Below are 24,456 nucleotides of genomic sequence, written 5' to 3'. Positions count from 1 at the left end.
TGGGTTATTTCTCCTTTTTAGTTATTATAAATAATGCTGCTATGAATATTCATATACAAGTTTTTGTGTGAACATATCTTCATTTCTCTTTCCGTTCTCTTGGGCATACTGCTAGGAGTGGAATTGCTGGATTATATGGTAACTCTGTGTTTAACCCTTTGAGGAAATGCCAGACTGTTTTTCAAAGCAGCTGTAGCATTTTATACACCCTGATGGGAGTGCATAAGGGTTCCAGTTTCTCGACAGCTCACCAACACTTGTCATTTTCTTTTGTTGATCATAGCCAGCCTAGTGGACGTGAAGTGGCATTTCCTCGTGGTTGCATTTGTATTACATAGTGACTGCTGACGTTGAGCATCTTTTCCTGTGCTTACTAGCTGTTTGTATATCTTCTTTGGAAAAATGTCTCTTCAGATCCTTTGCCCATTTTTAAATTGGGTTATTTGTCTTTTTATTGTTGAGTTATAGTGGCTCTTTAAATTTAGATTAATTAAAGTGAAATAAAATTAAAAATTCAGTTCCTCAGTCACACTAGCCACATTTCCAGGACTCAGTCACCCCGTGGGTGGTGGCCACAGTATTGGACAGTTGCAGACAGAGAATTTCCGTCATTGCGGAGAGTTATATTGGACAGCACTGGCTTAGACCATCAAGACTGGTCACTTGGAGCTGGGCACATGGCCACTCTCAACAAAATCAAGGTTTTGCTAAACTAGGAAGGATGGGGAAAAGGATATAGAATGCAACTATAGGACATTCTTCAGAACGAGTAAGATGTCCTGGCCCCAAAAGAGATGGATATGCATATTCAGCATGTATCTCCTAAAGATGCTTAGCTGTCACCCAAGGGAAGAGCTGGAGTCGGAGTTGAGTGGGAGGACAGAATTCTAGATCAAGGATGGGCAAACTTTTTCTGTAAAGAGCTAGATAGTAAATATTTTTGGCTTTGCTGCCTATCTGGCATCTGTCACAACTACTCAACTTTATCATTGTAGTGAAAAAGTAGTCAGAGACAATATGTAGCTGAATGAGTGTGACCATGTTCTAAGCAAACTTGATTTACAGAAATGAGTAGTGGGCTGGATTTGGCTCACAGGCTTTATTTTGCGTGGAACATTGTGTAGAAAGGTATGGAGGCTTGCAGCGGCCCAGCGTGCTGCAGTAAAGGGGACGGTGAGATGGTTGGTATGGCTGGAAAACAGGCTTTGGAATAACCGTGTGAAGGAGGTTAGGAGGACAGACAACCAGGCTGTGAAGGTCCTGGGTGCATATCAAGGTTGTTTCGTTCTGGTATTTTTAAAATACTGTAAGCAACAATAAGCCAAAGGTTTTTACGTTGCAAATTATATTGTCTTTTTAGACAACTCTGTGCAGCATTGTGCAAAGGGGATTGGAGAAAGTGAGACTAAAGGTAAAGAAAACCAGTTAAGAAGCTGTTGAAGAGCCTGAGCAAAAGCAGGATTATACACTGAGTGATTCTGTCAGTAAGGATGCCTGTCTCCTGATCACACCTGATAATAAGCTGTTTACGGTATGAGACCAATGACTGTGACACAGGCTAAGTGTGCGTATCTTGGATTAAAATAAAGATCTGGTAATTATCAGGCTAATAGTATCAGTATAGATGTAGACACCAAGCCAATAAATCTTGTCCTCATAACCTCATCACTGGGGGCTGGCAAGAAGCACTATTGGGTTAAATGACATGTGAAGAGCAGGATCTGGACATGCTCTTTTCATTCTGGGAGTGTCGCCTGTCACCCCAGAGAACTGGTGTGAGTGCTGGTCTTGAGACCCGCCCTGGCCCTGGGAAGACTGTGACTGGAGTTGCGTGGGGCAGCCAGCTGTGGCCTCGGCAGAGTGGACTTCTGCATGGGGCAGTGAGCTCGTTCCTACAGCTCAGTCCCAAAAGGTCCCGGGGAGGGAAAAGCCAGCCTTGATGAACTCCTAACTTAGGAAGTTGGGTCCAGAGTTGAGCACAATATGGAGGTTTGCCTTGGAGTGTCTGCTATCAGTAAAGATGAATTATCCACGTGGGCTTAGAAAAATCGGAATGCAAATTATGTGTCAGTGGATGTTTTTTTTCCAGCATAGTAATCCTAGCTTGTGAGTACACACATGTTTTCAAAGCTGGTTTTGCAGACTGAGTAACAAGAACTCTACAATCAATGTTGCGAGGGTTGCTAAGTTGGTTTTCTTACGTGTAAGCATATTAGCACAGAATCCTCTGGAGCTGAATTCCAACTGGAATAATGTGTAGTGATTTCTGGCAGTCTTCATTGTGTGACCATGCTCTTCATGAAAGCATCTTGGCTTGTTCACTAGTTAAATCCTCACTGATTCCTGAAATTATGAAATATAAATGTATTATAAGAAGCGGCTTAGCAGCATTCAGAAGGCAGAGTTGTACCTCACCCCAGGAATGAAAAGGAATGACTGTCTTACGTGCGTGGCTATTTTTTCTCTGGGCGTCCCGATTCCAAATGCTGTGAGCATCAGAAAATGTCTCCTGAATCTCATTTTGAGTGCAGACCTCTTTCCAGGGGTAATTATGAGTATTTCTGAGGGTGGGGCAGACAGAGGTGATAACATCAGAGACTGACTCCTTGACCGGGCCTGCTTGGTGAAGCCACTGCTCCAGGGGGGTGGTAGGTGGGCCTGCACTTGTGCGGGCCGCTGTCGACACCGGGCTCTGCTGCCTCGCCAGGGATGCTCCAGGGCCAAGGCCACGGCCAGGCCTGACTGCCAGCCTTTGGCATGGAGGCGTGAGGATGCTTGGTCCACTTTCTGAGTCCAGTGCCCTAGAACAGAAGGGGCTGACTGGATCTAGGGCATATGGAATTCACTGAATTTGTCCAATTATTTTTCAAGCTCGTAGGTTCCCAAACGTCGTTGGCTAAGTACGCAGACACTGGTGTCTGTCGAGGAGAGTGCACTCCGTATGTGTCTGATTCGTCTACCCTGAAATGATCAAAATGTTGTATTTCTGAGCTCTCTGAAGTACAGAAAGGTCTTTTGAAGTTTTGGATTTCTTTTTTGCTCTTTAATGAAAATAACAGAAATGAGTGATCCCAGTGATCACAAGAGGCCCAGATCAGCCCGATTCCTGGCCACCAAGAAGCTTTGGGCATAAATATTTTCTGGGGTATTTGTGCCGTTGGCTATTCTGGAACACCCTTCTGATTTGCTTTCGTCATGCCTGATCAGAAAGGCTGTTTTTGAAAAACTGGTGTTCAACAACCATCAATTTTTTTTAAATGAAGCTTCTCAAGTCTTTTCTTAGAATGGGGAAATCTCTTTGTGACAAAGAATAAATAAACTAGCTCAAAATGCTAGTTAGGTGACCTAGTTTCTTCAACAAGTCCAAAAACATGGCAAGGAGGAAAAAAGAGAGATGGAGGGGCGCGCTAAGGAAGAGTGGCTGAGGCGACATAGGGCCCACTTGTGATGTTTGGCCCTTGTTTGACCCTCACGCAAAACAGCTGTTAAAAGAGGAGAAGTAAAGCATTAGGAGAGGCAGGAACACAGAATAGATTCTGGGTGATAGTAAGGAATTATTATTAATTATCATCATGTCGTAATTATTTTTTGAAAGAGATCTCATATTTTATAGATACATGCTAAAATATTTATGGAAAAATAATACAAAGTCTGGAATGTGTTTAAAAAGAACCGGCGTGGGGTCTAGATGAGGAGACGACCACGGGTTGAAGTTGTCTGAAGCTGGGTGAGCAGCGCGTGCAGGTTCGCCAGACTGTTCTTTCTAATTTTGAATATGTTTGAAATTTAATATACTAAAAAGTTTTTAAAAATTAGCAGTTTGGAATCTCTGAAAGTCCTGGGTTCCTGAAGGTGCATCCTTGGGTGGCCTTAGCGCCTGTCCCACACCTTCGCTAGTCCCGGGTGGAGGGAGAGACAGTTTCCCCTTTAGTCTTGGCTGTCTCCCGCCCTCCCTGTCTTTCTGTGTTTCTGTCTTCTTTTCTTCCTTCTCTTTCCTCTCTTGGCCTTTATTTGGGCTGACAAGAAAAGAAAACACAAGTTTTGCGTCAGGTTGCAAATATCCTTAGGACACGTTGATTCTCATGGTGACACAAAGGCCTCGTGCCTTCTGGAGGCTCAGGCGACGGCCAGGCCTGTCCTGACCTCTGAGTGGTCTTACTGGGCTGAGGTCAAACCTGACTGGACCACCCGCCCACCGTCAGTCACCATAACACGGTTTTTAAAAATGTTGCCTCGGTGAGAGCGAGAAGGGTTTGGGTGGAAGCTGACATTCTGCCACCTGCCTGGACTCCGGCGCGGGGCTTGGGAGTGCTCCCGTCCTCTGTGCCTGGCTGTGGTTTGGGATGAGTCCTTGGCTGTGGGATTCTGCTGGGAGATTGGTCTGACTTCATCACTGCCTAAGCAGACAAAGAGATTAGATCACTGGATCCCAAACTCCATAAGTCCTCACCGGGTGAAGCACGTGGAGAGATTTTTAATTTTTATTTTTTTTTTAGTAAAAATACTTGGGGAACCCCCTGGGAGTTCTGATTCAGCAGGTCTGAGTGAAGCAGAAGCTCGATCTCTGTAACTTTATCAGCTTCCCACGCGACTCTCCCCATCATTAGGTTGGAACTTTAGTAGACTCAATAGCTTTTAATGCATTGGAGGGTTCTGGCTGTGCGAGGAGCAGATTGAGATTGTGTTTACTTAGAGCTCTGCCTTATGACCATGGACGTGGCAAGTGTTTTGTTGGTGGTATTTGAACCCAGATTTATCTTTCTGCCGTGCCCTGCGGCTGTTTCTCAGGCCTCTCTTGGCCCCACAGGATGTGTGAAAGGAGGGGCCGTCTGTTGAGAGGGCAGGAAACCCCACCAGTAGGGCCGGCTGCCAGAGCTTCCTTCACTGGGCTGTACTGGCCTGTTTGTATTTCTCCGTCCAGCAGTGAGTGAAGGTCCCGCTGAAAGCCTTTGTCCCTGCTCGGAGCACCGGCTATCTTCCCTGGGAGCTGTCTGGCCGGGTCGCGTGGCCGCCGAGGGACAGAAGCCTCCTCTAGGTGGTTCGCGCATGTCTGAATCTTTTTTCACACCTTGTGACAGGCCTGGCAACGTGGGGATTTTGTGCTGACGTGGACACCATCCAGCATGTTGGCTTTCTTTGACAGGGAGGAGACCAAGATGTGAGAGGGAAAGAAAAGATTTCCCCGGTGGATTCCAGGCGCTCTCTGTCGCTCACCTGGGGTGCTGGGCGGCCTGCGTGCTGGGCTTCCCTCCCGCGGCCTCTCTGCTTCCAAGTCACTGTCCTCAGCGGGGACCCTCTTAAGAACGCAGCCTGATTATGTTCCTCCCTGGATGCCCCTTCAGTGACTCCCAATTCCTTGAATAAAAGGTCTGAGGCCCTCGGCATGCATTGAAGACCCTTCCTGGTCTGGCCCTGTCTCTCCAGCTGCGTCTCCCACCCCTGCCGGCTTCAGGAGCAGCCGGAGTCCTTGCACCTGACAGCCGTGCAGCCCATTTTAGAAAGAAAACGAACAAGAACTCCCGGAAGATATGTGATTTAGTTCTAACTTGTGTGGTGCCTGGCGATGTTTGCCTGTTCCCTGTTTGTTGTCTGTCTCTCTGTCCTGTAAGCTCCCTGAGGGCAGAGACCTGTCTCCCCTTGCCTCGGCGCACGGGGAGCAGTGCCTGGTCCATAGTGGGTGTCCACTTACAGGATGGTTCTGGGAATAGGGGAATGGCAGCGCCGTGCAGTGCTCATCAAGGTCCACAGAGGCATGGCCAGTGCGGGCCGGGCGGACAGGGGACCGGGCGTGAGGGATGTGGACTGGAAAGAATCGCCAGGAGAATTGCTGTGGGCTGCAGTCGTGAGCGTTTTAGAAAGGCTCCTCTATATTGGAACCAATATGGGGTTTAGAACCAAAGAGGGTTCAAATTTGGACTCTGTCACTTACAAGCTTTAAAGTCTGTGAGTTTCAGGTTCTGCACCCATCAAATGAGACTGATGTTACTTTCCTTTGAGTATTCTCATGAGGATAAACGCGGTCTTGTATACAAAGCACGTGGCACAGGGCGAGCGTGTGTGAGCTCTCTGTCAGTGGTCAGGAAATCTCGTACAGATAGAGTGTGACCGAAAGTCCTGGGAAATAGGAACCATTTAGATAAGGCAGTTAAATTTGATTAAAATGGCACAATTATTATACTGGCACAGAACAATCAGGGTTACAGTAGATTTCACAGTTTTTGTGGCTGTTTTCATGTACTTTAAAGATTTCTTTCACATTTCTAGGCCTTTTTTAACCTTGGAAAATCGTGTGTGGTGTATGTGCCCCACCCTACCCGCCTGGCACCTAGATGGCCTCCGCTGACACGGGGCCTGTGAAGGCGGGACGTGATGGGGGGGGGGGATGGGACCGAGCTTCTGTTTAGGTAGAAGAATTAGAGCTACTCTTGCACTGACAAATGTACACACCTGCCTTTCCTTCTGTTGTGTGTCTTTGCATGTGTGTGTGTGTGTGCATACGCGTGCGTCTGTGTGTGCATGTGTGTGTGCACGCACATCTGTGCACACACCTGTTTTGCTGCAGCCCTTGGTGTTAGCCTTTTCACCTGGTCCCGATCCTGGCCTCTCCCTGATTCTCGCGCCTCGTCTCACGCTGGCTCTCCCTCTCCCGCCCTTGCAGCCACGTGAGCCTCTTTTGGGTTCCTGGAGCGTGCCGAGTTCTTTTCTACCTCGGGTTCTGTGAATTTACCATTCCCTTTGACCAAAATTTTTCTCCTCTGGCTCTTTTCATTTTTCAGAATATCACTTGGCTCCTTCTCCTGTAGTGGTATTAGAGCAAAATAACAGAATTGATTTTTCAGTGTTTATTTTACATAATACTAAGGAATAGTATTTTAAGAGCGATAACAGTTCTTATTTTTTTAACCAGTGGAATTTAATACATTTCAAATGCAAACTATAGACCCGTGTTCGGGAGCTCTCCTCCTGCACTGCTGGTGGCGCTGCTCTTGGTGTTGGCTGCCTCTGTCCTCAGCTGCCTCTAGAGCCCCTGGCTCCTCCCAGGAGGGTGCTTAACGCCCCCACCCCAGCCTACTTGAGCTTTCAGAACCCCTGCCCCTAGGCAGCTCCCCTGCCTTAGTCAGCAGCTCCCAGTTCCAGCTGGTTTTATTCCTCTCCCTACAGCATGGCCCTGCTGGGGACCTAGGCCTGCCCTTCCACAGCCAGAGATGAGCAGGCAGAGGAGTTGCCCCAGCTGAGCGCGAAGAGGGGCAGGATGGCTTGTCATTAGGGTATCCAGGAGGCAGGGGAGTGGGAGGAGGGAGGAGTTGGAGGGGAAGCAGTCAAGAAGGACAGAAGAAGTTGCTGACTGATGTCTGAAATGACAGTGTCACGCTAACAAAAATAGAAGTAATTCAGGACTAAAAAATAGCACAAAATGCTTTAATACCAAATCCTGGTGGTGTGTTCATAATTCTCATCTCAGAAGTTACCTTCCTGGAGAGACCTTCTCTGACCCCATCTCAAGCGGGCTCCCTGCACTCCAGGACTAGTCCCCGTGGCACTTCCTCTCTGGAAATATGGTGTCCACTCCTTTGTCTAATTCCCCCAAAGGTAATCTAAGCTCCACGAAGGCAGGGACCTGCCTGCTTGCTCCCCACTGCCTGGAGCTGTGTCTAGAAGATAGCTGGTCCCAATACATATTTGCTGAGCAAACGGATGAGCAGGATTGAGGCAATCAGCATTGCTTTGGGTGAGATTACTATTGAAAAGGGTGCAGTTGCCTGCAGTCTTGTGAGCCCGGTCAAGCAGTGCCTGTACAGGCTTGGTTGTTATCATCATGATTATTTTGTTTCAAAACCTTTTTAGGATGCCAGGCGTGTTGTGGAATTGGGGGAAGAAAAATCTTATAACAGATGGTACCACCTGCAAAAGAAAATAATTGTGATTTTCTACCCACCTCCTCTCCCTGTCACAGCATGAATAATAGAAAGTGGTTTCAATGCTCCCTTTGGGGGCAGGCGCATTTAGTGTTCTGAGTCAGGCAGGGAGAGTCTCTGGCCACAGGACAGCTGGGAACTCAGGTCCATGGAGGGCGCCCAGGACAGAGGTGAGGAGAAGGCGCCTCCTTGTCTGGTGCCGGCAGCTGGGGCCTCTCCACTTCCCTCCCCACAAAAATCCAGTTGGAACCAGTGCATGCCAGACAGAAACAGATGGCCTCAGGCCACCGCTGAGCTGTTGGTGGCCCCAACTGCATAGCTGCTGCTTTACTCATGGGCAAGTGAGACTGGAGGTGGCCGACAGGGTCAGTCACCTTGCCTCCCCCCTCAGCTGAAGAGACTCACTTTCCTGGAGCTTACGTTTCAGTTCAGGTTCTCTGGGCTGGCGGAATTTTGTCTGCTTCTGCTGCTGAGGACCAGCCGTGGCCCGGAGTGTTTGTCAGTCTCCACGTCTTCCATCAAAGCATTTGAGAGAGACTCTGTTTTTCCCCCCTTGCTCCTTCACCTGCTGCAGCAGGGGCCTTGCTGGAATTAGATTGCAAGTGATTTGTGACGTGCCGTGGCCCCTCTGCAGCCCTGAGGAGGACACCGAGGACGGGGTCCCCGTGCCTCCCTCACCTCCTGGGCGATGTGTTGGCAGCTCAGAGAGGCAGGGGGAGATGGCAGGGACACTGCATGAGGAGTTAGACCATCTACTTTCTGGGGCCAGGATTGTCACTTACTAGATGTGGGACCCTTGGCAGTTCTCTTAAGCTCGGTCGTCCTCTGCTTTCTCATCTCCATCATGGGGTGGTGGGCCTGGATTGGGACCAGCAGATAGAGTAGCTCTCCTGCTGATCCTTATCGAGTGGGAATCACTGTCTGGAGCAGCGTGGAGGATGCTGGGAAGCCACTCTCAGCTCAGCGAGAAAGAGCCATCAGCAGCTGATATTTGTGCGTGTGTGGCTGGGGCGGCAGCTCAGGGCCAGGCGCTATCTGACTCGGCGGCAATTTCTGCCTCTATTATTTTATAATTCTATGTGTTCTGCATATGAGTCCACAGGGGTCACATGGCATTTCCAGAGTTAATAATTGCCTGGGGCTGTATTAACGATGGTGAGGAACATACACGCAACATCGAGATTTTATCATTTAACCCTCAGCCTTCTGGATAGAGAAACTAAGGCTCCTAATGATTACATGACTTAGCCAAGTCACTTAGCTGATCAGTGATAGATCTGGGCTGTAAGCCCAGATCTGTCTGCCTCCAGAGCCCAAGCGCACAGCCAGCACCCTGTGCCACCTCCCAGCCGGAGAACACCTCAGTACAGCTTAGAGGTAAATGCCAGTGTGTATGGCATTGCCTGGAAGAGATCAGATAGCTGCTCAAGAGTTTCCTTACCTGCCATCTGCCCAGCTCTTTTGAGCTCACAAAGTACTGAGATATACTATGAACATAGACTGATTGCTATTGACATTCGGGACGCAGTACAGAATGCTTTGCCTGGATTATCTCATTTAAACTTCAAACACTCTTACTCCATTTTTCAGATGTGATAACTGAGGCTCAGAGAGTTAGGCAACTTGCCCCAAGGTCATGTGGCTGGGATTTGAGCTGAGGCCCGGCACCTCTGGAGTCTGTGGTGGCACCTTTTGGTGCTGGTGAGTCCTGAGTGGACTTCTGGATACGAAAAGTAGGGTGAGGAGCCCTCACTTATGTCTGTTCCATTCTCTAGAACTTGGGAAACTTTGACTGTTGCTTACCAGTGTGAGAAAGGAAGCAAGGCTCCCGCTGCTCCTGTGCACCTCCCTCTGCTGGGGCCGAGGGACCCCCTACGGTCTCGGCGTGCTCAGCGGGCGTGCCAAGGGTCAGGCCACCAGGTCACTGATCTCATTCAGCGGACAACCCTCTTCACTCTCCTGAAAACCATGCAGTGTACGGCTGCACTGAATGTGAGGGATTAAAGAGAAGTGACGTGGCAGACAGGTGACCTGCGTAGACCTTTGGAAACGTAAATTCCCTGGTGGCCTTGATAAAGTTAATTGCAATAATTCTAGTTGTGGTGGGTTTTTTTTTTTAATTAGTTTAGACACTTAGAGGTTAAAAAATAATAAGTATACATACCTAAATACATATGTAGGGATATAAGATACATGGGAGAGGGCCGGCCCTGTGGCTGGGTGGTTAAAGTTCTGCATGCTCCACTTCCGCAGCCCGGGGTTCACGGGTTTGGATCCCCGGCGCAGACCTGCTCCACTCGTCAGCCATGCTGTGGAGGCATCCCACATACAAAGTAGAGGAAGACTGGCATGGATGTTAGCTCAGGGCAAATCTTCCTCAAGCAAAAATAAAAAGAGGAGGATTGGCAACAGATGTTAGCTCAGGGCGAGTCTTCTTCACAAAAAAAAATAATAATAAATGAAATAAAATACATGTGAGAATGGAGATTGTCAGAGGATAAGTAGAATGTTACTTCAACACTTTCTTTTCTTGACTTCTTTCCTTGGGTAACTTTATTTCTTTCCAATCAGTTCATTTGTGGTATTGCTTTTCTTGTATGAAAACTATTAATTCTAGGGATTTGATCAAAATAGACTTGAAAATACAACCCTCAAATTGCAAATATCGGGGACTCTGGAACTGGCCTTGTTTCGGCTGGAGCAATCTGCTGACAGAGTGCGCTGACTTGCCGTCTCCCCTGCCCCGCGGCACTGTCTTGTCCTCCCCCAGTTCATTTCCAGCAGGCATGAACATGCACACACTCCCGCAGATGCTGGGTAAAAAAAGGCCACATCAGCTGGGCCGGGCTGCAGGCCTGTCCGTCTCACAGCTAAGCTGCCTGCGAGATCTGGGGTAATGAGTGACAACAGGTGCAGATTTTGTTACACCCTTCTGATCTCAGCCCCTAGTTCTTTCTTTGATTCTTTTCACCCAACACCCTTTCCTGAGTTGTATCCAATAAATTTTATAGCTGCATGATCCTGTTTCAGAGCCAAAGGGAGATTTTTCTCTCCACTTAGCTGAGCGGCGCCTAAGTCAGAACCGCACTTCCTGCCCCTTCCCTCCTTAGGAGGTAATAAGGAAGACCCCAGGCCAGAAGCTGTGGGTTGGAGTTCGGCATCTTTAGTCTTGCACATGAAGAGGTAATTTTCTGGTCCCATTTTAGAAAAGCCAAGAGTTAACTTGCAGAGAATTAGCCATAATTGGGGAGAAAAATACTAACTTGGCTTTTTCTGCCCTTCGGTACCTGGCGCCACCGGCAGATCCTTCGCAGCGGTCTCAGCGCCCGCCACTCTGTATTGCTCTGGGGCCTTGAGAGCCCTATCTGCAGGTTCTCTGTGGCTCATTTTTGTGCAAACCACTCTGAATGTTGGTGTTAAAAGGGGACTTGTTTCATGTCTTTTTGGTGCAAAGTCCCAAGGCAGTGAGGCAGTTTACATCGTATTTGAAGACACGAATGGCTTTGCAGGTGTCAGGCACGTTCATGGGCCTGCGTGCAAACTTATGGCTGGGGTGTGTCAGGTTCCTTCAGGAGCAGGCTGTGGTCTGAGAAGAGAATCTTTTTCTAATAAAGTCCTGTTGTCTTTTAGCCATTTAAAAAGTTTTTTTACACAATTATCTATTTAAAAAAAATTGAAATATAATTGACATATAACATTATGTCAGTTCCGGTGCACAGCATAATGATTCGATATTTGCATATATTGTTAAATGATCAACAGTTTTCTCTGTTGAAACTTGCCTGGCTGCTTCTGTTCTCAGTGCCTGGTCCTTTTATTTCTCACCCCACCTCCTTCCTTCCCTCCCCACGATGAACAGGGAGAGGAGACGGTGGACCTTTGCCGTTGGCTATGGGAGGTGATTTGAATACAGCTGGTCAGGTACCTCAGTCCCATCAGAGTAACGACGTGCGCGTTCCCGTGGTTAAACGCCCGCTCTGCACTGGCCGCCTCGCGATTGGAGTGTCTGTCCTCAGTCCTCTCCTGGGCTCCAGACTGAAGAGCAGGCTGCTCATTAGCTATCTCAACTTGCTGGCCCACGGGCACCTCACGCTTAACTTGTTTTCCCTAAAATAAATTTACTTTTTCTTCTAGTGTTTCTTGTCGTGGTGAAGGTGCTCTTATCAGTTACCCAAACCAAAAACCTTGATATCATACCTTCCGTATGTGTTATTGTTACTTAAATGATGTGCCAAAACTATGTTATTGCCTCTTAGATATCTCTCGGATCCATTACCTTCCTTGGCTCCAGTCATCCTTCCTGGCTTTCCCCCAACTTCTACCCAACCTCACCTAACCACTCCTTGCTCCCTTACCCCTGCCAAACCCATACCCCATCCACCTCTAGTCTTATCTTTAAATGTGGATCTGACATTGCTTATCTATTTGGAACCCTTCAGTAGCGTCCTGTGCCTACAGGAATCAAGTCTGAACTCCCAGGTATGGAATATAAGGCCCACTGTGATCTGGCTGCTCCCTGGCGTTCCAGTCTTACCCTCTGCCACTCCTCTGGTAGAAGGGATCAAAAAAGCAGGGATCCCTTTATTCTCTCTCAACTTTATTCTCTTTCAATTCTTTGTATTTTTTCAGATACTATTTCCTCTGCTCATAATGGCCTTTCCTTAATATGCCTCCCCAATCAACTCCTACGCTTCCATATCATTAGGTTGTAGTATGATCTTTGGCTTAAATAAGATGGCTTCTTTCTTTCTCACATGATGCTACGGAGATCAGAGCTTTCCGTGAGATCCTCCAGGAACCCAGTTGGCTTCTGTGTTGAACTATCCTTAATGGAGGCCGCCCTTGTCTGCATGATCCAAGGTGGCTTTCAGCCAAAGCCTTCTCCCAGGCAGCAGGGTGCACGATGTATGAAGAAACCACCCTCTTCCTCTCGTGGCACATTCCAGGAGCCATCCCTATCTCTACTCCCAACCCTCTGTGCCTCCTGGCTGTCTGGTACACCGTCTATAGAGCGTCTGCACCGGCACCTGCAGTAATGGTGGTGGTGGAGGATGGCTAGTAGAAGTTGCCACAGGAAGAGGAGGAGTATCGTAATTTCCTATTCACACTTTCAGAAGAAATGTGAAGGTTAAGTGGCCTGGCCACGGTCATGTAGCTAACAAGTGAACGGCAAAGCCAGCGTTCGAACCTGGAGCTTGCTTGCTTCAGGGCCCTCCTGCTATGGTGGCTTCCAGCCCAGTCGTGCTTCATGACTATTCTTTCTTTACATGATTGTCTCTCCCACTAGAGTCCAAACTCCTTGAGAAGAAGGACTTATCAGTTTGCCTTTGTCTTTGTAGCGTTTAACATAAGGCTGGGCATATAGTCAGTGATCAGTAAATATTTTAGATATCTGTCTGCATCAGGGTTTCTTTTTTCCTTTTTTGCTGAGGTTGATTCGCCCTGAGCTAATGTCTGTGTCCCTCTTCCTCCGTTTTATATGAGGGTCACCGCCACAGCATGGCTGATGAGTGGTATAGGTCCACACCCAGGATCTGAACCTGCGAACCCAGGCCACCAAAGTGGATCACGCCAAACTTAACCACTAGGCCACAGGGCTGGCCCCCCACATCAGGGTTTCTTAACCTTGGCGCTTGACACTTTGGCCCAAGTAGTTCTTTGTTGTGGGGCTGTCCTGTTGTACACTGTAGGGCATTTAGCATCATCCTTGATATCTACAAACTGGATGCCAGTAGCACACCCCTCTACGCCCCAGTCAGGAAGACCAAAAATGTCTCCAGACATTGCCAGCTGTCCCCTGGGAGGTGAAGAACCACTGATTTACATTAGATAATGGCCAAGATCCTGGAGCAGTGCTCACATCCCACAGAGGCACTTTCAGGATTGGGAAGGCTGCTAGGCCTCAAGGATAATGATGTGTTTTCCCGGCCTCTGCGTGTCTGGAGCAGAGACAGCCCACACTCAGACTGTCTGTGGAGGTGACTGTGATGGTGCGCCTGAGTGTGCCAAGACTTCATGGAGACACCGAGAGGGTCCCTCTGCAGGCAGCTCTCACTGGGCCGTGCAGACCTGCTGTCTGGCCTGGCACCACCGGGCGGAATCTCATTGCCCTAGCCAGAAGTATGCTTTTGTAAGTCTCCTGGCAAAGCAGGGGCTGAGTTCTGTTCCGCAGTCTCCCTTTTCTATTTCCAGATGTCACTGGTGCCGCATGGATCCCAGCAGGAACTCTGCTGGAAACCTAGGGCTCTTATTCCTCACCATCCCCCTTGTCAGATTTCCCCACCATCTAAACAAGTCTGTTATGTCACCCTGGTGGTGGTCACTGCCTGCATGTCGTTTTCACCTGTATTATTCTTGGGCCTGTAGCATGTTGCAAGGAGGAAACTTTGTATGTTATCTCACAAATAAGGTTAACCCTTCCATGCTTGCAGAGCCTTCATTTATGACAAGAGACAGGAATTCAAAGAGCTGTGTCACTTTGGGCAACATACTTAGCTCCTTGACCCTTTGGTTGTTTGTCTGCAAAACACAATCACCTCCTTGTTCAGGCCGCCCCCGCAGCGTGCTGTTAAGAGCAGGATCAGGTTATCCATGCAGAAGGCCTTGGCCCGGTGCAATGGTGTGAGGGTCTGTTAGTGCAGTGCTGGCCCCGGAAAGACTACACCCTCATCTGTGGCACTAGGCTGTGGCTTCAGTCACGGCGGACTCTCTGTCTTTTTCTCCAGTCCCAGGACATAGAAGGTCTTCCAGAAAGATGTGGTGAATGACTGCATGAAGAAAATTGGAAAGTCAGACCCTGTGGTTCATTGTCCCAGTGGGGGCTGGAGAGGGAAGTAGAGGATTATTGTGTGGTTTATGTGTCACTTATATTTGTGACAGATGTTCCAAGCAATCACATTTTTTTTTTTTTGAGGAAGATTAGTACTGAGCTAACATCCGCTGCCAATCCTCCTCTTTTTTTTGCTGAGGAAGACTGGCCTTGAGCTAACATCTGTGCCCATCTTCCTCTACTTTGTATATGGGATGCCTGCCACAGCATGGCTTGACAAGTGGTAGGTAGGCCCACACCCAGGATCCAAACGGTGAGCCCTGGGCTGCTGAGGTGGAGCATGCGAACTTAACCACTGTTCCACTGGCCCAGCCCCCAAGCAATCACAATTTTAAGAATTCACCTGCTGTTTATTAGGGGTTGCAACTCGAGTGCCTACAGAGGCAGTACACCCATAGGACACTGGCAGGTCTGAGACAAGACGGGTGGGGAGGGACCCAGGGCTCTGGGGAGGTCATACCCAGCCTAGAGACATTCATAGTCACGTATTTCAAGTCTCTGCATCAGCGGAACCAAATACGTCTTTGGGCCAATTTAGGTCTTCAGGCAACAATTTGCAACTCCTGATTTACAGAGTACCTAGGATAAACACAGGGACATATGCTGAGCAGATGAAAATGAAATGAGGAGCTCGTAGGCCAGCCGCAGAGATGGGCAGGAAATGAATAAAGAGAGAATGAGAATAGCCAAGAGGTATGGAGAGCTTGGCTGAGCGCTGCTCTGCATCCGTTACAGATGACAACTTGTGTTTCACCTTCACGACAGCCCCGCCTGAGGTGTAGCTGTGATTGCTCCTGTCTCGTAGGTGAGGACAGCGAGACACAGAGAGGTGGCGGAACTTGCCCACAGTTACGGAGCCAGTGGCTGGCCAATAATAAAAGGTTATGCGCTGTGTCCAGTGATAAGCACGCAAGGACACCCCCTTCTAGACCTCATTCCTTCTGCTCCTGCCCTCCTCCAAACAGCAGCCCGAGAGATCTTAGAATGTGACCAAGATCACGTCACTCACGGTCTACCCACTGTTTGTGCAGTGATGACCCCGCTCCTACGAGGCCCTCGCCACCTGGATGTCCCATCCCTGCCAGCTTAGCCCTCCTCGTGCCTGTGCTCATGCAGCCCAGGGCTTTCCAGCCCGTCTCCCCTCTGCCCATGTCTCTCCTTCACATGGAGGGCCCTTCTCATTCCTTAGGCCTCAGCTCCAGTGTTGTCTCCTCAGAGCCTTCCCTGCTCACCTGCCCCAAGATGGCCCCCTGGCTCACTCTCTTCCTTGTCACCTTGCTTACTTCCTCCTGGGCCTGTGTTTTCGTGGCCTGGTGTGTGATGCCCCTGTGGTATGTAGGCACCATGAGTGCAAGGACTTTGTCTTGTTCCCTGCTGCATCCCGTTGCCTGATTTGGTGGCCAGCACAAAGTGGATGCACTGTGAAGAAATACTTGCTGATTGAATGAGGCAGCACTTGGGGGAGACCAGATTCACTGGCAGAGTTGGAGCGATTCTGACTCACCTAGCACCACATAGTTTACCCGTGGCAGAGTCAGGACTTGCACTGATCATGACAGCACCTGCGTGAACCCTGTCGTTGCCTCCCCTGCGCTCAGGTTAGAGTCCCCAGGGCTTGACCTTGGCTGTAGACCTTGACGTCCAGCCTCATCTCCCAGAGTTCTCTGCACACCCGCTCCCCCTGCTTCAGCCAAACCGACTTCACCATCCCTCAATCAGGCCACACTCTGATTCCAGCTCTTTCTCAGCTTCTCTTCCCACAGCTGAACCCTCTGCCTCGTGAGCCTCCAAGTTGCAACTTAACGCTCCTTCCGCAGGAGTCCCCCCCAAGCCCCGGGTCTGTGTTAGGTCCCCCTCAAGCGCCCTTCATTGCATTTATCACAGTTGTCACCATAGAGTTATTTTGGTGATTTACTGTCTGATTTCCTGCTTTTCTGCCTAGGCCCCCAAGAATGGCAGCCTCTTCATCTTGTTCATCTCTGTACACCCAGGATCTGCTCGTGGCGTGTTAGGTGGCGAGTGCTGAATAAACCTTTGTCCAGGAAATAGTAAACTAATGGGCTAATGAATGCGTGAATTCCTGAATCTGCTTTTATCCCACCTTATGCCTCCTGGGAGATCTCACCCAGGATAAGATTTTCCCAGCACAGGCTGGCACTGGCTTTTTCTAGATGTCGCCTTTATCTGGTAACAGAGAGAAGTTGAATGACAGGGGAGCAAGGAGCCTTGTGTTTGTCTTGTCACAGCACAGAAAAGGGAAGAACTTTGGCTTTTACTGTTAGAACTAAGACTAAAATTAGCCCTTTGCGGCTGAGCTTTGTTTCCTGCTGTCTGAGACCACTGTCCTTGGGGAAGGGTCAGGAGGACTGGAGAGGAGGCGGGCGTTTACAAGTTGTGGCCGAGCTCTCCCATGATTCCGCCCCACAGGCCCTTGTTTCGCTGACCCCTCGCTAATCAGAACTGGAGAGGCCACATGAGAAACTACAGACGTTGGTTTCCATCTTTGAAGAAGTATCCAGAATCCAGGATGTCATCCTGGGGGCTTTTGTCTCCCTTGTCCTCCATGCCCAGTCTGTCACTGAGTCTCATGACTCCACTGTTTATAGCTTCTAGTTTCCTGACAGCTCTTGGGGGATAGGGAGGGGCTTTGGGGTCCGAGGTGTGTTGTTTCCTGAGGATCACTGTGTTTTAACTTGTATTATGTGTGAAGACATCTGTCATGACCACCAGATTGGTGTTCTTCTGCATTGGTGGTTGGGAGCCCATTCAATACAGATTCAACCAGAAGGGAAAAGTGTTGGGGCAGAGGTAAACCTCCTTTTGCCCTAATAACAGTGATACAAATGCCCACCCCCTGGCGGATAACAGTGCCATGACTGCCCACCCCATGGCGGATAACCGTGGCACCACTGCCCACCCCGTGGCAGAGCTCTCTCCGCAGGCCAGGTGCTCTGCTAAGTACATAGTCGGCCCATTCTCAGTCGTGGTCAGATCTAGATGTAGCTGACAGCTAATTTTCTGGTCTTCTGTCCCTTCTTAAAGCAGGAAGGCACATGAACCCTGGCTCTTTTTAGCTAACAAAGGTATTCGAAACCTAGAACTTCATTGGTTTTTAATCCCACCAACACAGCTACCTCATGGATACACATCTCACTGTGTACACATTACAGGGCTCATAAAATGTTTTGCAACTGATATTCATTGAAGAGGATCCGGAAGAGAAATCACAGCTGCTAATATTAGTGAATAATTTTGGCTGTGCAACTTTGAGTCGATTACTTAGCTTAGTTCTGTTTCCTCTTACCAGGACTGTTGGGAGGCAAAAATCACGTGTCAAAAGTGCCCGACAGGGTGCTGGGCTCCGAGGTGACACCATTTGTTCCTTTGATCGTCCTGGCTGTCCCCTGGTTGGGACACTGCTGTCTCCTTCCTCCCTCACTCTCCAGTGGCCATGCCTCTTTGTCCCGTAGGTCTCCACTTAGATGTCACTTCCCCAAACAGTCCTTCCCTGACCCCTCAGAGTCAAGTCAGCCCCTCTTCTTATATGATTTCATGGGACTCTGCGCTTTCCCCACGTGAGATGATTGTCAGTGTTTATGTAATTATATGGTAAATACCGGCCTCTCTTGCTTCATCCTGAGTTCAGGAGGGTAGATAGCGTAGCTGTCTTATTCCCTTCTGTGATGGGCACAGAATGGGCATACAGATTGACTGTCACCAAGGTCAACATTTGTGATTTTCATGTCATTAAATCCTCTTTGTTTTTGCTTTTTATTGTGGAGAATTCCAAAGGTACATAACAGTAAAGAGAAGAGTATGATGAAATTTCATGTGCCCGTTACGTATAGTGACTGAGAACATACTTGCCCTGCATTCCACTTCCCGAGCAGTGGATCTGGTGACTGCTTTGGGGGAAATGATAGGGAAATACTGAATCCATGTTCACACTGATGTTATAAACGCGCCAGTCTGTGGCTTGCTCTGGAGTTGCTGTCCATGTGCATACATGCATATGTCAGTGATGGCTGTAAGGGACCAGTGTGAGGGTGGGTATTTAACTTAAAATGTTCTGGTTTGGAATTTTTACATAAATGCCACTGAAAACATGAATATTTCAGACTCTTTTCAAACTAGAGTGGTATTAGGCTGGAGGGAACTAACTCCCACTGTTTGAAGGGAATCTGAGTCAGTTTATAGGCTGACAAGAGAATCGTGTGATGATGTGAGAGCTGTCCTTCCCACAGGATCTGTGCATCAGTCAGGGAGAGATCTTAGGGTTGCAGAAGAGGCCATTTAATGTGGAGATTTTCTCTAGAGTTTGATGTGCAGGTTTCAGGAGAAGCGGATAGCACCTGTGTGTGTCTGTGAGCGCTTAAATGCGGCAAGTTAAGTTGAAGAAATATGAGTACTGCTCCTTATAGGTATTGTTTATTGAGGGCCTGAATGCGTCAGTTGCTGTGCCAGGAGGTCCGGTACAGTGTATCTATTCCTCACTGCAAGATTTTAAGTTTGATGTCATTACCCTCACCTTAGATGTGAGAGAATGGAGAGGTGCAGAGCGTTGCCCAAGCCTGATCACATAGCAAGTGGCAAAACTGGAATTTCAACCCAGCTCTGCCTATTTCCAAAGCCAATGCCGTTCCCATAATGCCGCGCAGCATCCTGAAATGTTCTTTCTGTTTGCTTGAGAGAGAAGCACAGTTGGAAACTGATTCACGCCCTCCTTCTTTTCGTGCTACAACCCAGCATGCTTTATGAACTCTGCAGAAGTAGCCAGCTCTAAGATTTAAGCACATCATAGATTTTTTTTAAATGGCTGACACTGGTATTTTTCTGTTTCTGGTTTAGAAAGATTTTTTTTAGAGTCAGATATCTACTCTGACAATATTCTTAAACCCTTACTGAAAGTGCCACGTCCATCCCATTAGCTGTCCTTCCACCAGGCGGCGTTCAGTCCGTATTGGTCCCTCGTGGGCGCCTCACCATGGACGGAAGCCGATGCTTGCATGTGTTTGGCAGCTGTCAGTTAATTGCCTAAATTGTAACTTTTCAATATTAGGAATTCTGTTAAAAAAGAATACCATAATAAATTTGATCTGATTTATTCCAGTTGAGGGGAGAAATAATTAGGAAATGAATATACTTTGACTCACAAATAATAAGTATCCTTTGCCTCACAGATGTTTACCTACTGGGCCACTGACGTGACCCAGCCACCTTTCAAGTTTTGCTTCTTACTACCTCCCAGCACCTACGGTTGTTCAGATTGAACGAGCCCATTCCTTGTGCCCAGGCATGATTCAAAGATTCATTCTTCTGTGTCTTTGTTTATAATGTTTATCATATTTACCATCTTATGAATTTTTAATATCTACCTCATGATCCACTTCTTCCTCAAATTTTTTCCAGCCCTTGGCAGCCCCGCCTCATTTTGCCAGTCTGTTGGTTACTCCATAGTTTGTGTTTTCTCGGTGCTACTTATAATGTCTCCCTTCCATCACAGTAATTGATGGGCTCATTTTCTCTCCCCCAGTCGACTGAGGACCAGGACGCATGTTTTATCTTCATGCTCCTGACACTTTGCACAGAACTTGCACTTCATAGCCACTCAATATATTTTATTAAATTGAAATTTAAAAGGAAACTTGTGTGCTTTTAGTTAAATAAGACCATAAATTTGGCACAACTGTCTTCGTGAACTTGAAATTCTCAGACATGCTTTTCCTTAGCGTTGTTCTTTTGTTGAGACCGAAGAGGTCGGCTTTACAGCCAATGAAATGAATCACAGAATCTTTGAACCAGAATAATAACAAGAGTAATGATAAAAACACTAGAAATCACCTGTGCAGCCCATTCCCTTCTCTGTAGGCCAGACAATTCCCCAGCGGATTAAACCGATGGGGCTCCCCTTTCTTCAAGACCCCTTTAAAGAAGACTGTCACATTCTCTTACCAGCTCGTCGCGTCTCCTGGCCCCGTAAGTGAGGCGGCTCTCTCAGCCTGACTCCTCCCTTACTGAAATTTATGGTCATTGCCTTCGTAGAAATGAAAACCAGCTGCTTCCAGCTGAAACTATTTCCCTTCCTAAGATGGTGGTTCCATCATTTCATAGCCTTCTCTTCCCCTGGTGTAATTCTCCCTTCTATCTGACATACCTTTTTGTTCTCTATTTCCAAACCGTTGAATGCTATTCTCTTAATTTATTAGTCTTTTGCCTAAAAAAACTCAGGCTAGGTCTGATTAGTAAGTGATTGTTGATTTCAGGTGTACCTAGAAATATGTCTCACACCATTAAAATACATAGATCCAGCCAGGATGGTGGGCAACTGTGGTACTGTGACCCCCAAGTGATATATGGTAGTATCTTTTTAGGCCTGCCATCAATCATTCCCATCTCATTTTCTCCAGTTGCTTAATTTATTAGACATGATTTATTTCTCATAAACTGCTTTGCAAGGTTCCGTTTGTTTTTTCAGATCTGGTTTATAAATAAGCCTTAAGAATGCTCTCAATTAGAAAAACATGTGATAATTCTAAAGGAGGTTTAAAAAAAGAACATGGCACCCTCTCAATGCACTTTTACCTTTTTGTATGCTTTCTCAATCAGGAAACCCCACAAGCGCCTTCATGGTAGTGATTAAAAAGGATAGCGAGCAGAGCAGGCCACTTCCTTTCCTTATTTAGTTTAGCAAGGGTATTGATTTACACTTGAGCAGAGGCCTCTGGTCCCTTCTATTTGTTGGTTCCTTTGTTTGTTTTTAATATGACTTCATTTAAAAACTCACCACATGGACTGAGTTGCTATGTGAGCGATAGAGCTCCAGTTGGGCACTCAAAACAGACTTTGTAGGCAAGAATACAGTAGGTCTGTATGTACAGGGTAGTAGGTTAAAGAAGACGTCAGTGATAGGTATTTTGTCAACAAACATTGATTAAGCATCTTCTGTGTGTCAGCCTTATTAGGAAGTCAGAGAGGCAGAATGTACGTCTAGTTTACAGTCCAGAGTTGGGGAGGGAAGGAAAACTCAGCAGGCAATCATGATGTAATTGGTGCTATGATAGGGAGCACTGGAAGCAGGGCGGAGGGGTAAATAACACCCCCTTGGATGAACGCCCAAAGGAATTGACATCTGAAGGTGGTTAAGATTTACCAAAGGTGGGAAAGGTCAAGGTGTTTCAGGCAGGGGGAGCTGCATGACAAAGAACACAAGTGAGTGGGAGCGGGACCAATTCAGGAAGCTGCAACTTGTTTCAGCCAGAGAATAGGCGAACCACGGAGAACTTCCTGCTCCACGGAGAACTTCCTGCTCCTTACCCCAGGTTCCCCAGGATGCACATCTTAGGCATGTTTTTCATTTTTCTCTGGTATTTTATTGAGGTTCTAGAACCTCCACAGAGTTAATGTCTCTAGACTTCTGTGCTCCCCTAGAACTTTGTATGTGCCCATATTAAAACTGTGCTTACGTTGTTTTGTGCACTTACCCCCTAAGTCTGTCTTCCCTTCTAACCTCTGATCTCTCCAAGGGAGAAGCTCTAATACTCCCCTCTGTATCTTTGTGTTGCCATGCTTGGTACTGGCAAAATATGTTTATGAATTAATGAGTGACTCCATGAATGGATGGAGTATTCTGAGTGGTCCTGCCCCTAACTTTGCAGAGGGGGCACAGTTTGGGCCCAATATGGGTGTGCAAGTTTCAGATATGAACCAAGAATTTGGTTTTTAACTCAGTTTTATCTTGAGTTGAGCAAGGCTGAGTTGGGTGGCTTCTGTTATTGTTTCATTCAGTTCAGATAATGGTCATCAAATTAGAGCTGAAAACTCATCTCATTTCTCTATAGTGTTCTTAGCATTGTCTCAAAGCAAGGTTGCATTTGAATATTTCTCTTTCATTCGTATTTTCTTTCTCAGAGGTAGCTATGAGGTGATGATCATGATGATATTGATGCTGATGAAAACGAGAACAAAAATAGCTACCTTTTATTGGCATATGCCATGTCCCGGGCACTGTGCTACATGCTTTATGTGAATTCACTCACTTAATGAACTTATAATATAAGAACTATTACTCTCCTTAACAGGTAAAGAAAATGAAGTGCAAGGAGGATCTCTTACCCACTGCGAATGATGCATCACCACGTCACATCCCAAACTTTTGCTCTGTACATGCTCATAATGCCTTCCCCATAGTAGCAGTGAAATCAGGGGACTGGAAGAGTCCTTAGGAAGTCAGCTATTTCATCTTTCATCTGGAGGAAGATCACACTTGCACTGAATGCTTTGGCGCCAGCGCTCTGCCTGAAACATCTCCTCCACCAGCTCTGTCCACCTGGCCAGCTCCTACTCATGTTTCAGGACTCACGGCTCAAACTGCTCCTCTAAAGAGCTTCCTTACTATTCCCAGGTCGAGTTGTCCTCTTCCTCTCCTGTTCCTCTTAAATACCTTACATTTTACCTGTGAAAGCCCCCTGTCATGCAGAGAGAATGTTCCTGGAGGCAGCGTGTAAAGTAGTTAAAGACATGGGCTCTGAAGCTAATTGTTTGGGTTCAATGCTGGCTCTACCCATGGTAGCCAAGTGATCTTAGGGTGCTCTGCTCCCCCAAGAGTCTGTCAATTCCCTGAGGCCAGAGGGATGGTATTTACTACGAACAGCTTAAATGGCTAAGTCACGAAGTTGCCATGTTCTTGACATTAATAGCAAGTCTGAGTGTATCCTCCTTCTGAAGAGCTGACGTACTGTTTCTGCCAGCCAGTTTCTGGATCTTCGTCTTTGAAGAACATTGAAAACTGAGTCTGTTTCTTTGTTGTTGTTTTTCATAGACTTTATTTTTTAGAGCTGTTTTAGGTTCACAGCAAAATTGAGCGGAAGGTACAGAGATTTCCATATTCCTCCTGCCCCTACACGTTCATAGCCCATCACTCCCCGTCCCCCATTATCAACATCGCCCACCAGAGTGGTACGTTTGTTACATTGATGAATCTGTATTGACATCATAATCACCCAAAGCCCGTAGATTCTGTTATGGTTCACTCTTGGTGTTGTGCCTTCTGTGGGTTTGAACAAATGTATGACATGTGCCTACCATTATAGTATCATATGGAGTAGTTCCAGTGCCCTCAAAATCCTCTGTCCTCTGCCTATTCATCCCTTAAGAACCTAGTTTTAAAGCCATTTTTCTGTGTGTTTCTTGTTATTTTCCATTTCCATTTCAATTTTCTATACCTTCCCTTCCTTTTTTTAGAGACAAGATGTCCTGAAAGCTATGAAAAGTCCACGTCTATACTTGTAGTTCACCAACTCTTTCTTTTCATGTTTTCTCTCTTCGCCCTCTTTGCAAGGTCTTAATCTGGCTGTCTCCCCTTTGTGCCAGAGAGAGACTATTCTATGTTAGAACCCTCAGCTCTGAGAGCCAAGTAAGTAGGCAGCTCAGTGGTTGCTGTAACAGTGGACATCGTAACTGAGGGCACTGACGTCACCTTGGCGACCCCCACTTATCCTTATGGCCATCATCATAACGGCGCCCTCAGTCACCTGGAGCACTGTGACTTCTGGCAACAGGAGAACAGGGAGGGAAAGAATTCTCCTAACACTCTGCCGTTTTGCACATGGGAGAATGGCACCATTTCTAGAGACCAAACCAGAATAGGTCGAGTGAGAGAACTGGAACTGTAAGACCTGCTTAATACTCACAGGAGTTATAAGTATGGAATCC

The 24,456-nt window shown here is 47.4% G+C and overlaps 1 protein-coding gene across 29 annotated transcripts in view; it reads left to right on the top strand.

Moving 5' to 3' along the window:
• FGGY (FGGY carbohydrate kinase domain containing) overlaps positions 1-24,456 on the top strand; it is a 377,460-nt gene that overhangs the window by 104,228 nt on the left and 248,776 nt on the right. The window contains exon 1 of one of the 29 annotated variants that reach the window (XM_070259860.1): positions 11,077-11,099. The exons of 27 other annotated variants lie outside the window; for them this stretch is intronic. In XM_070259860.1, the coding sequence (XP_070115961.1) occupies positions 11,092-11,099 (8 nt within the window). In that variant the 5' untranslated portion in view covers positions 11,077-11,091. Of the gene's footprint in view, positions 1-11,076; positions 11,100-24,169; positions 24,413-24,456 lie in introns of those variants that run through there. One more of the 29 variants, XM_014737395.3, reaches the window with a different exon arrangement.

This window comes from Equus caballus, chromosome 2 (genome assembly GCF_041296265.1).
Source record: "Equus caballus isolate H_3958 breed thoroughbred chromosome 2, TB-T2T, whole genome shotgun sequence".
Classification (NCBI taxonomy): domain Eukaryota; kingdom Metazoa; phylum Chordata; class Mammalia; order Perissodactyla; family Equidae; genus Equus; species Equus caballus.
Note: the sequence above shows the minus strand (reverse complement) of the source record. Positions and strands in the feature narration are given on the sequence as shown.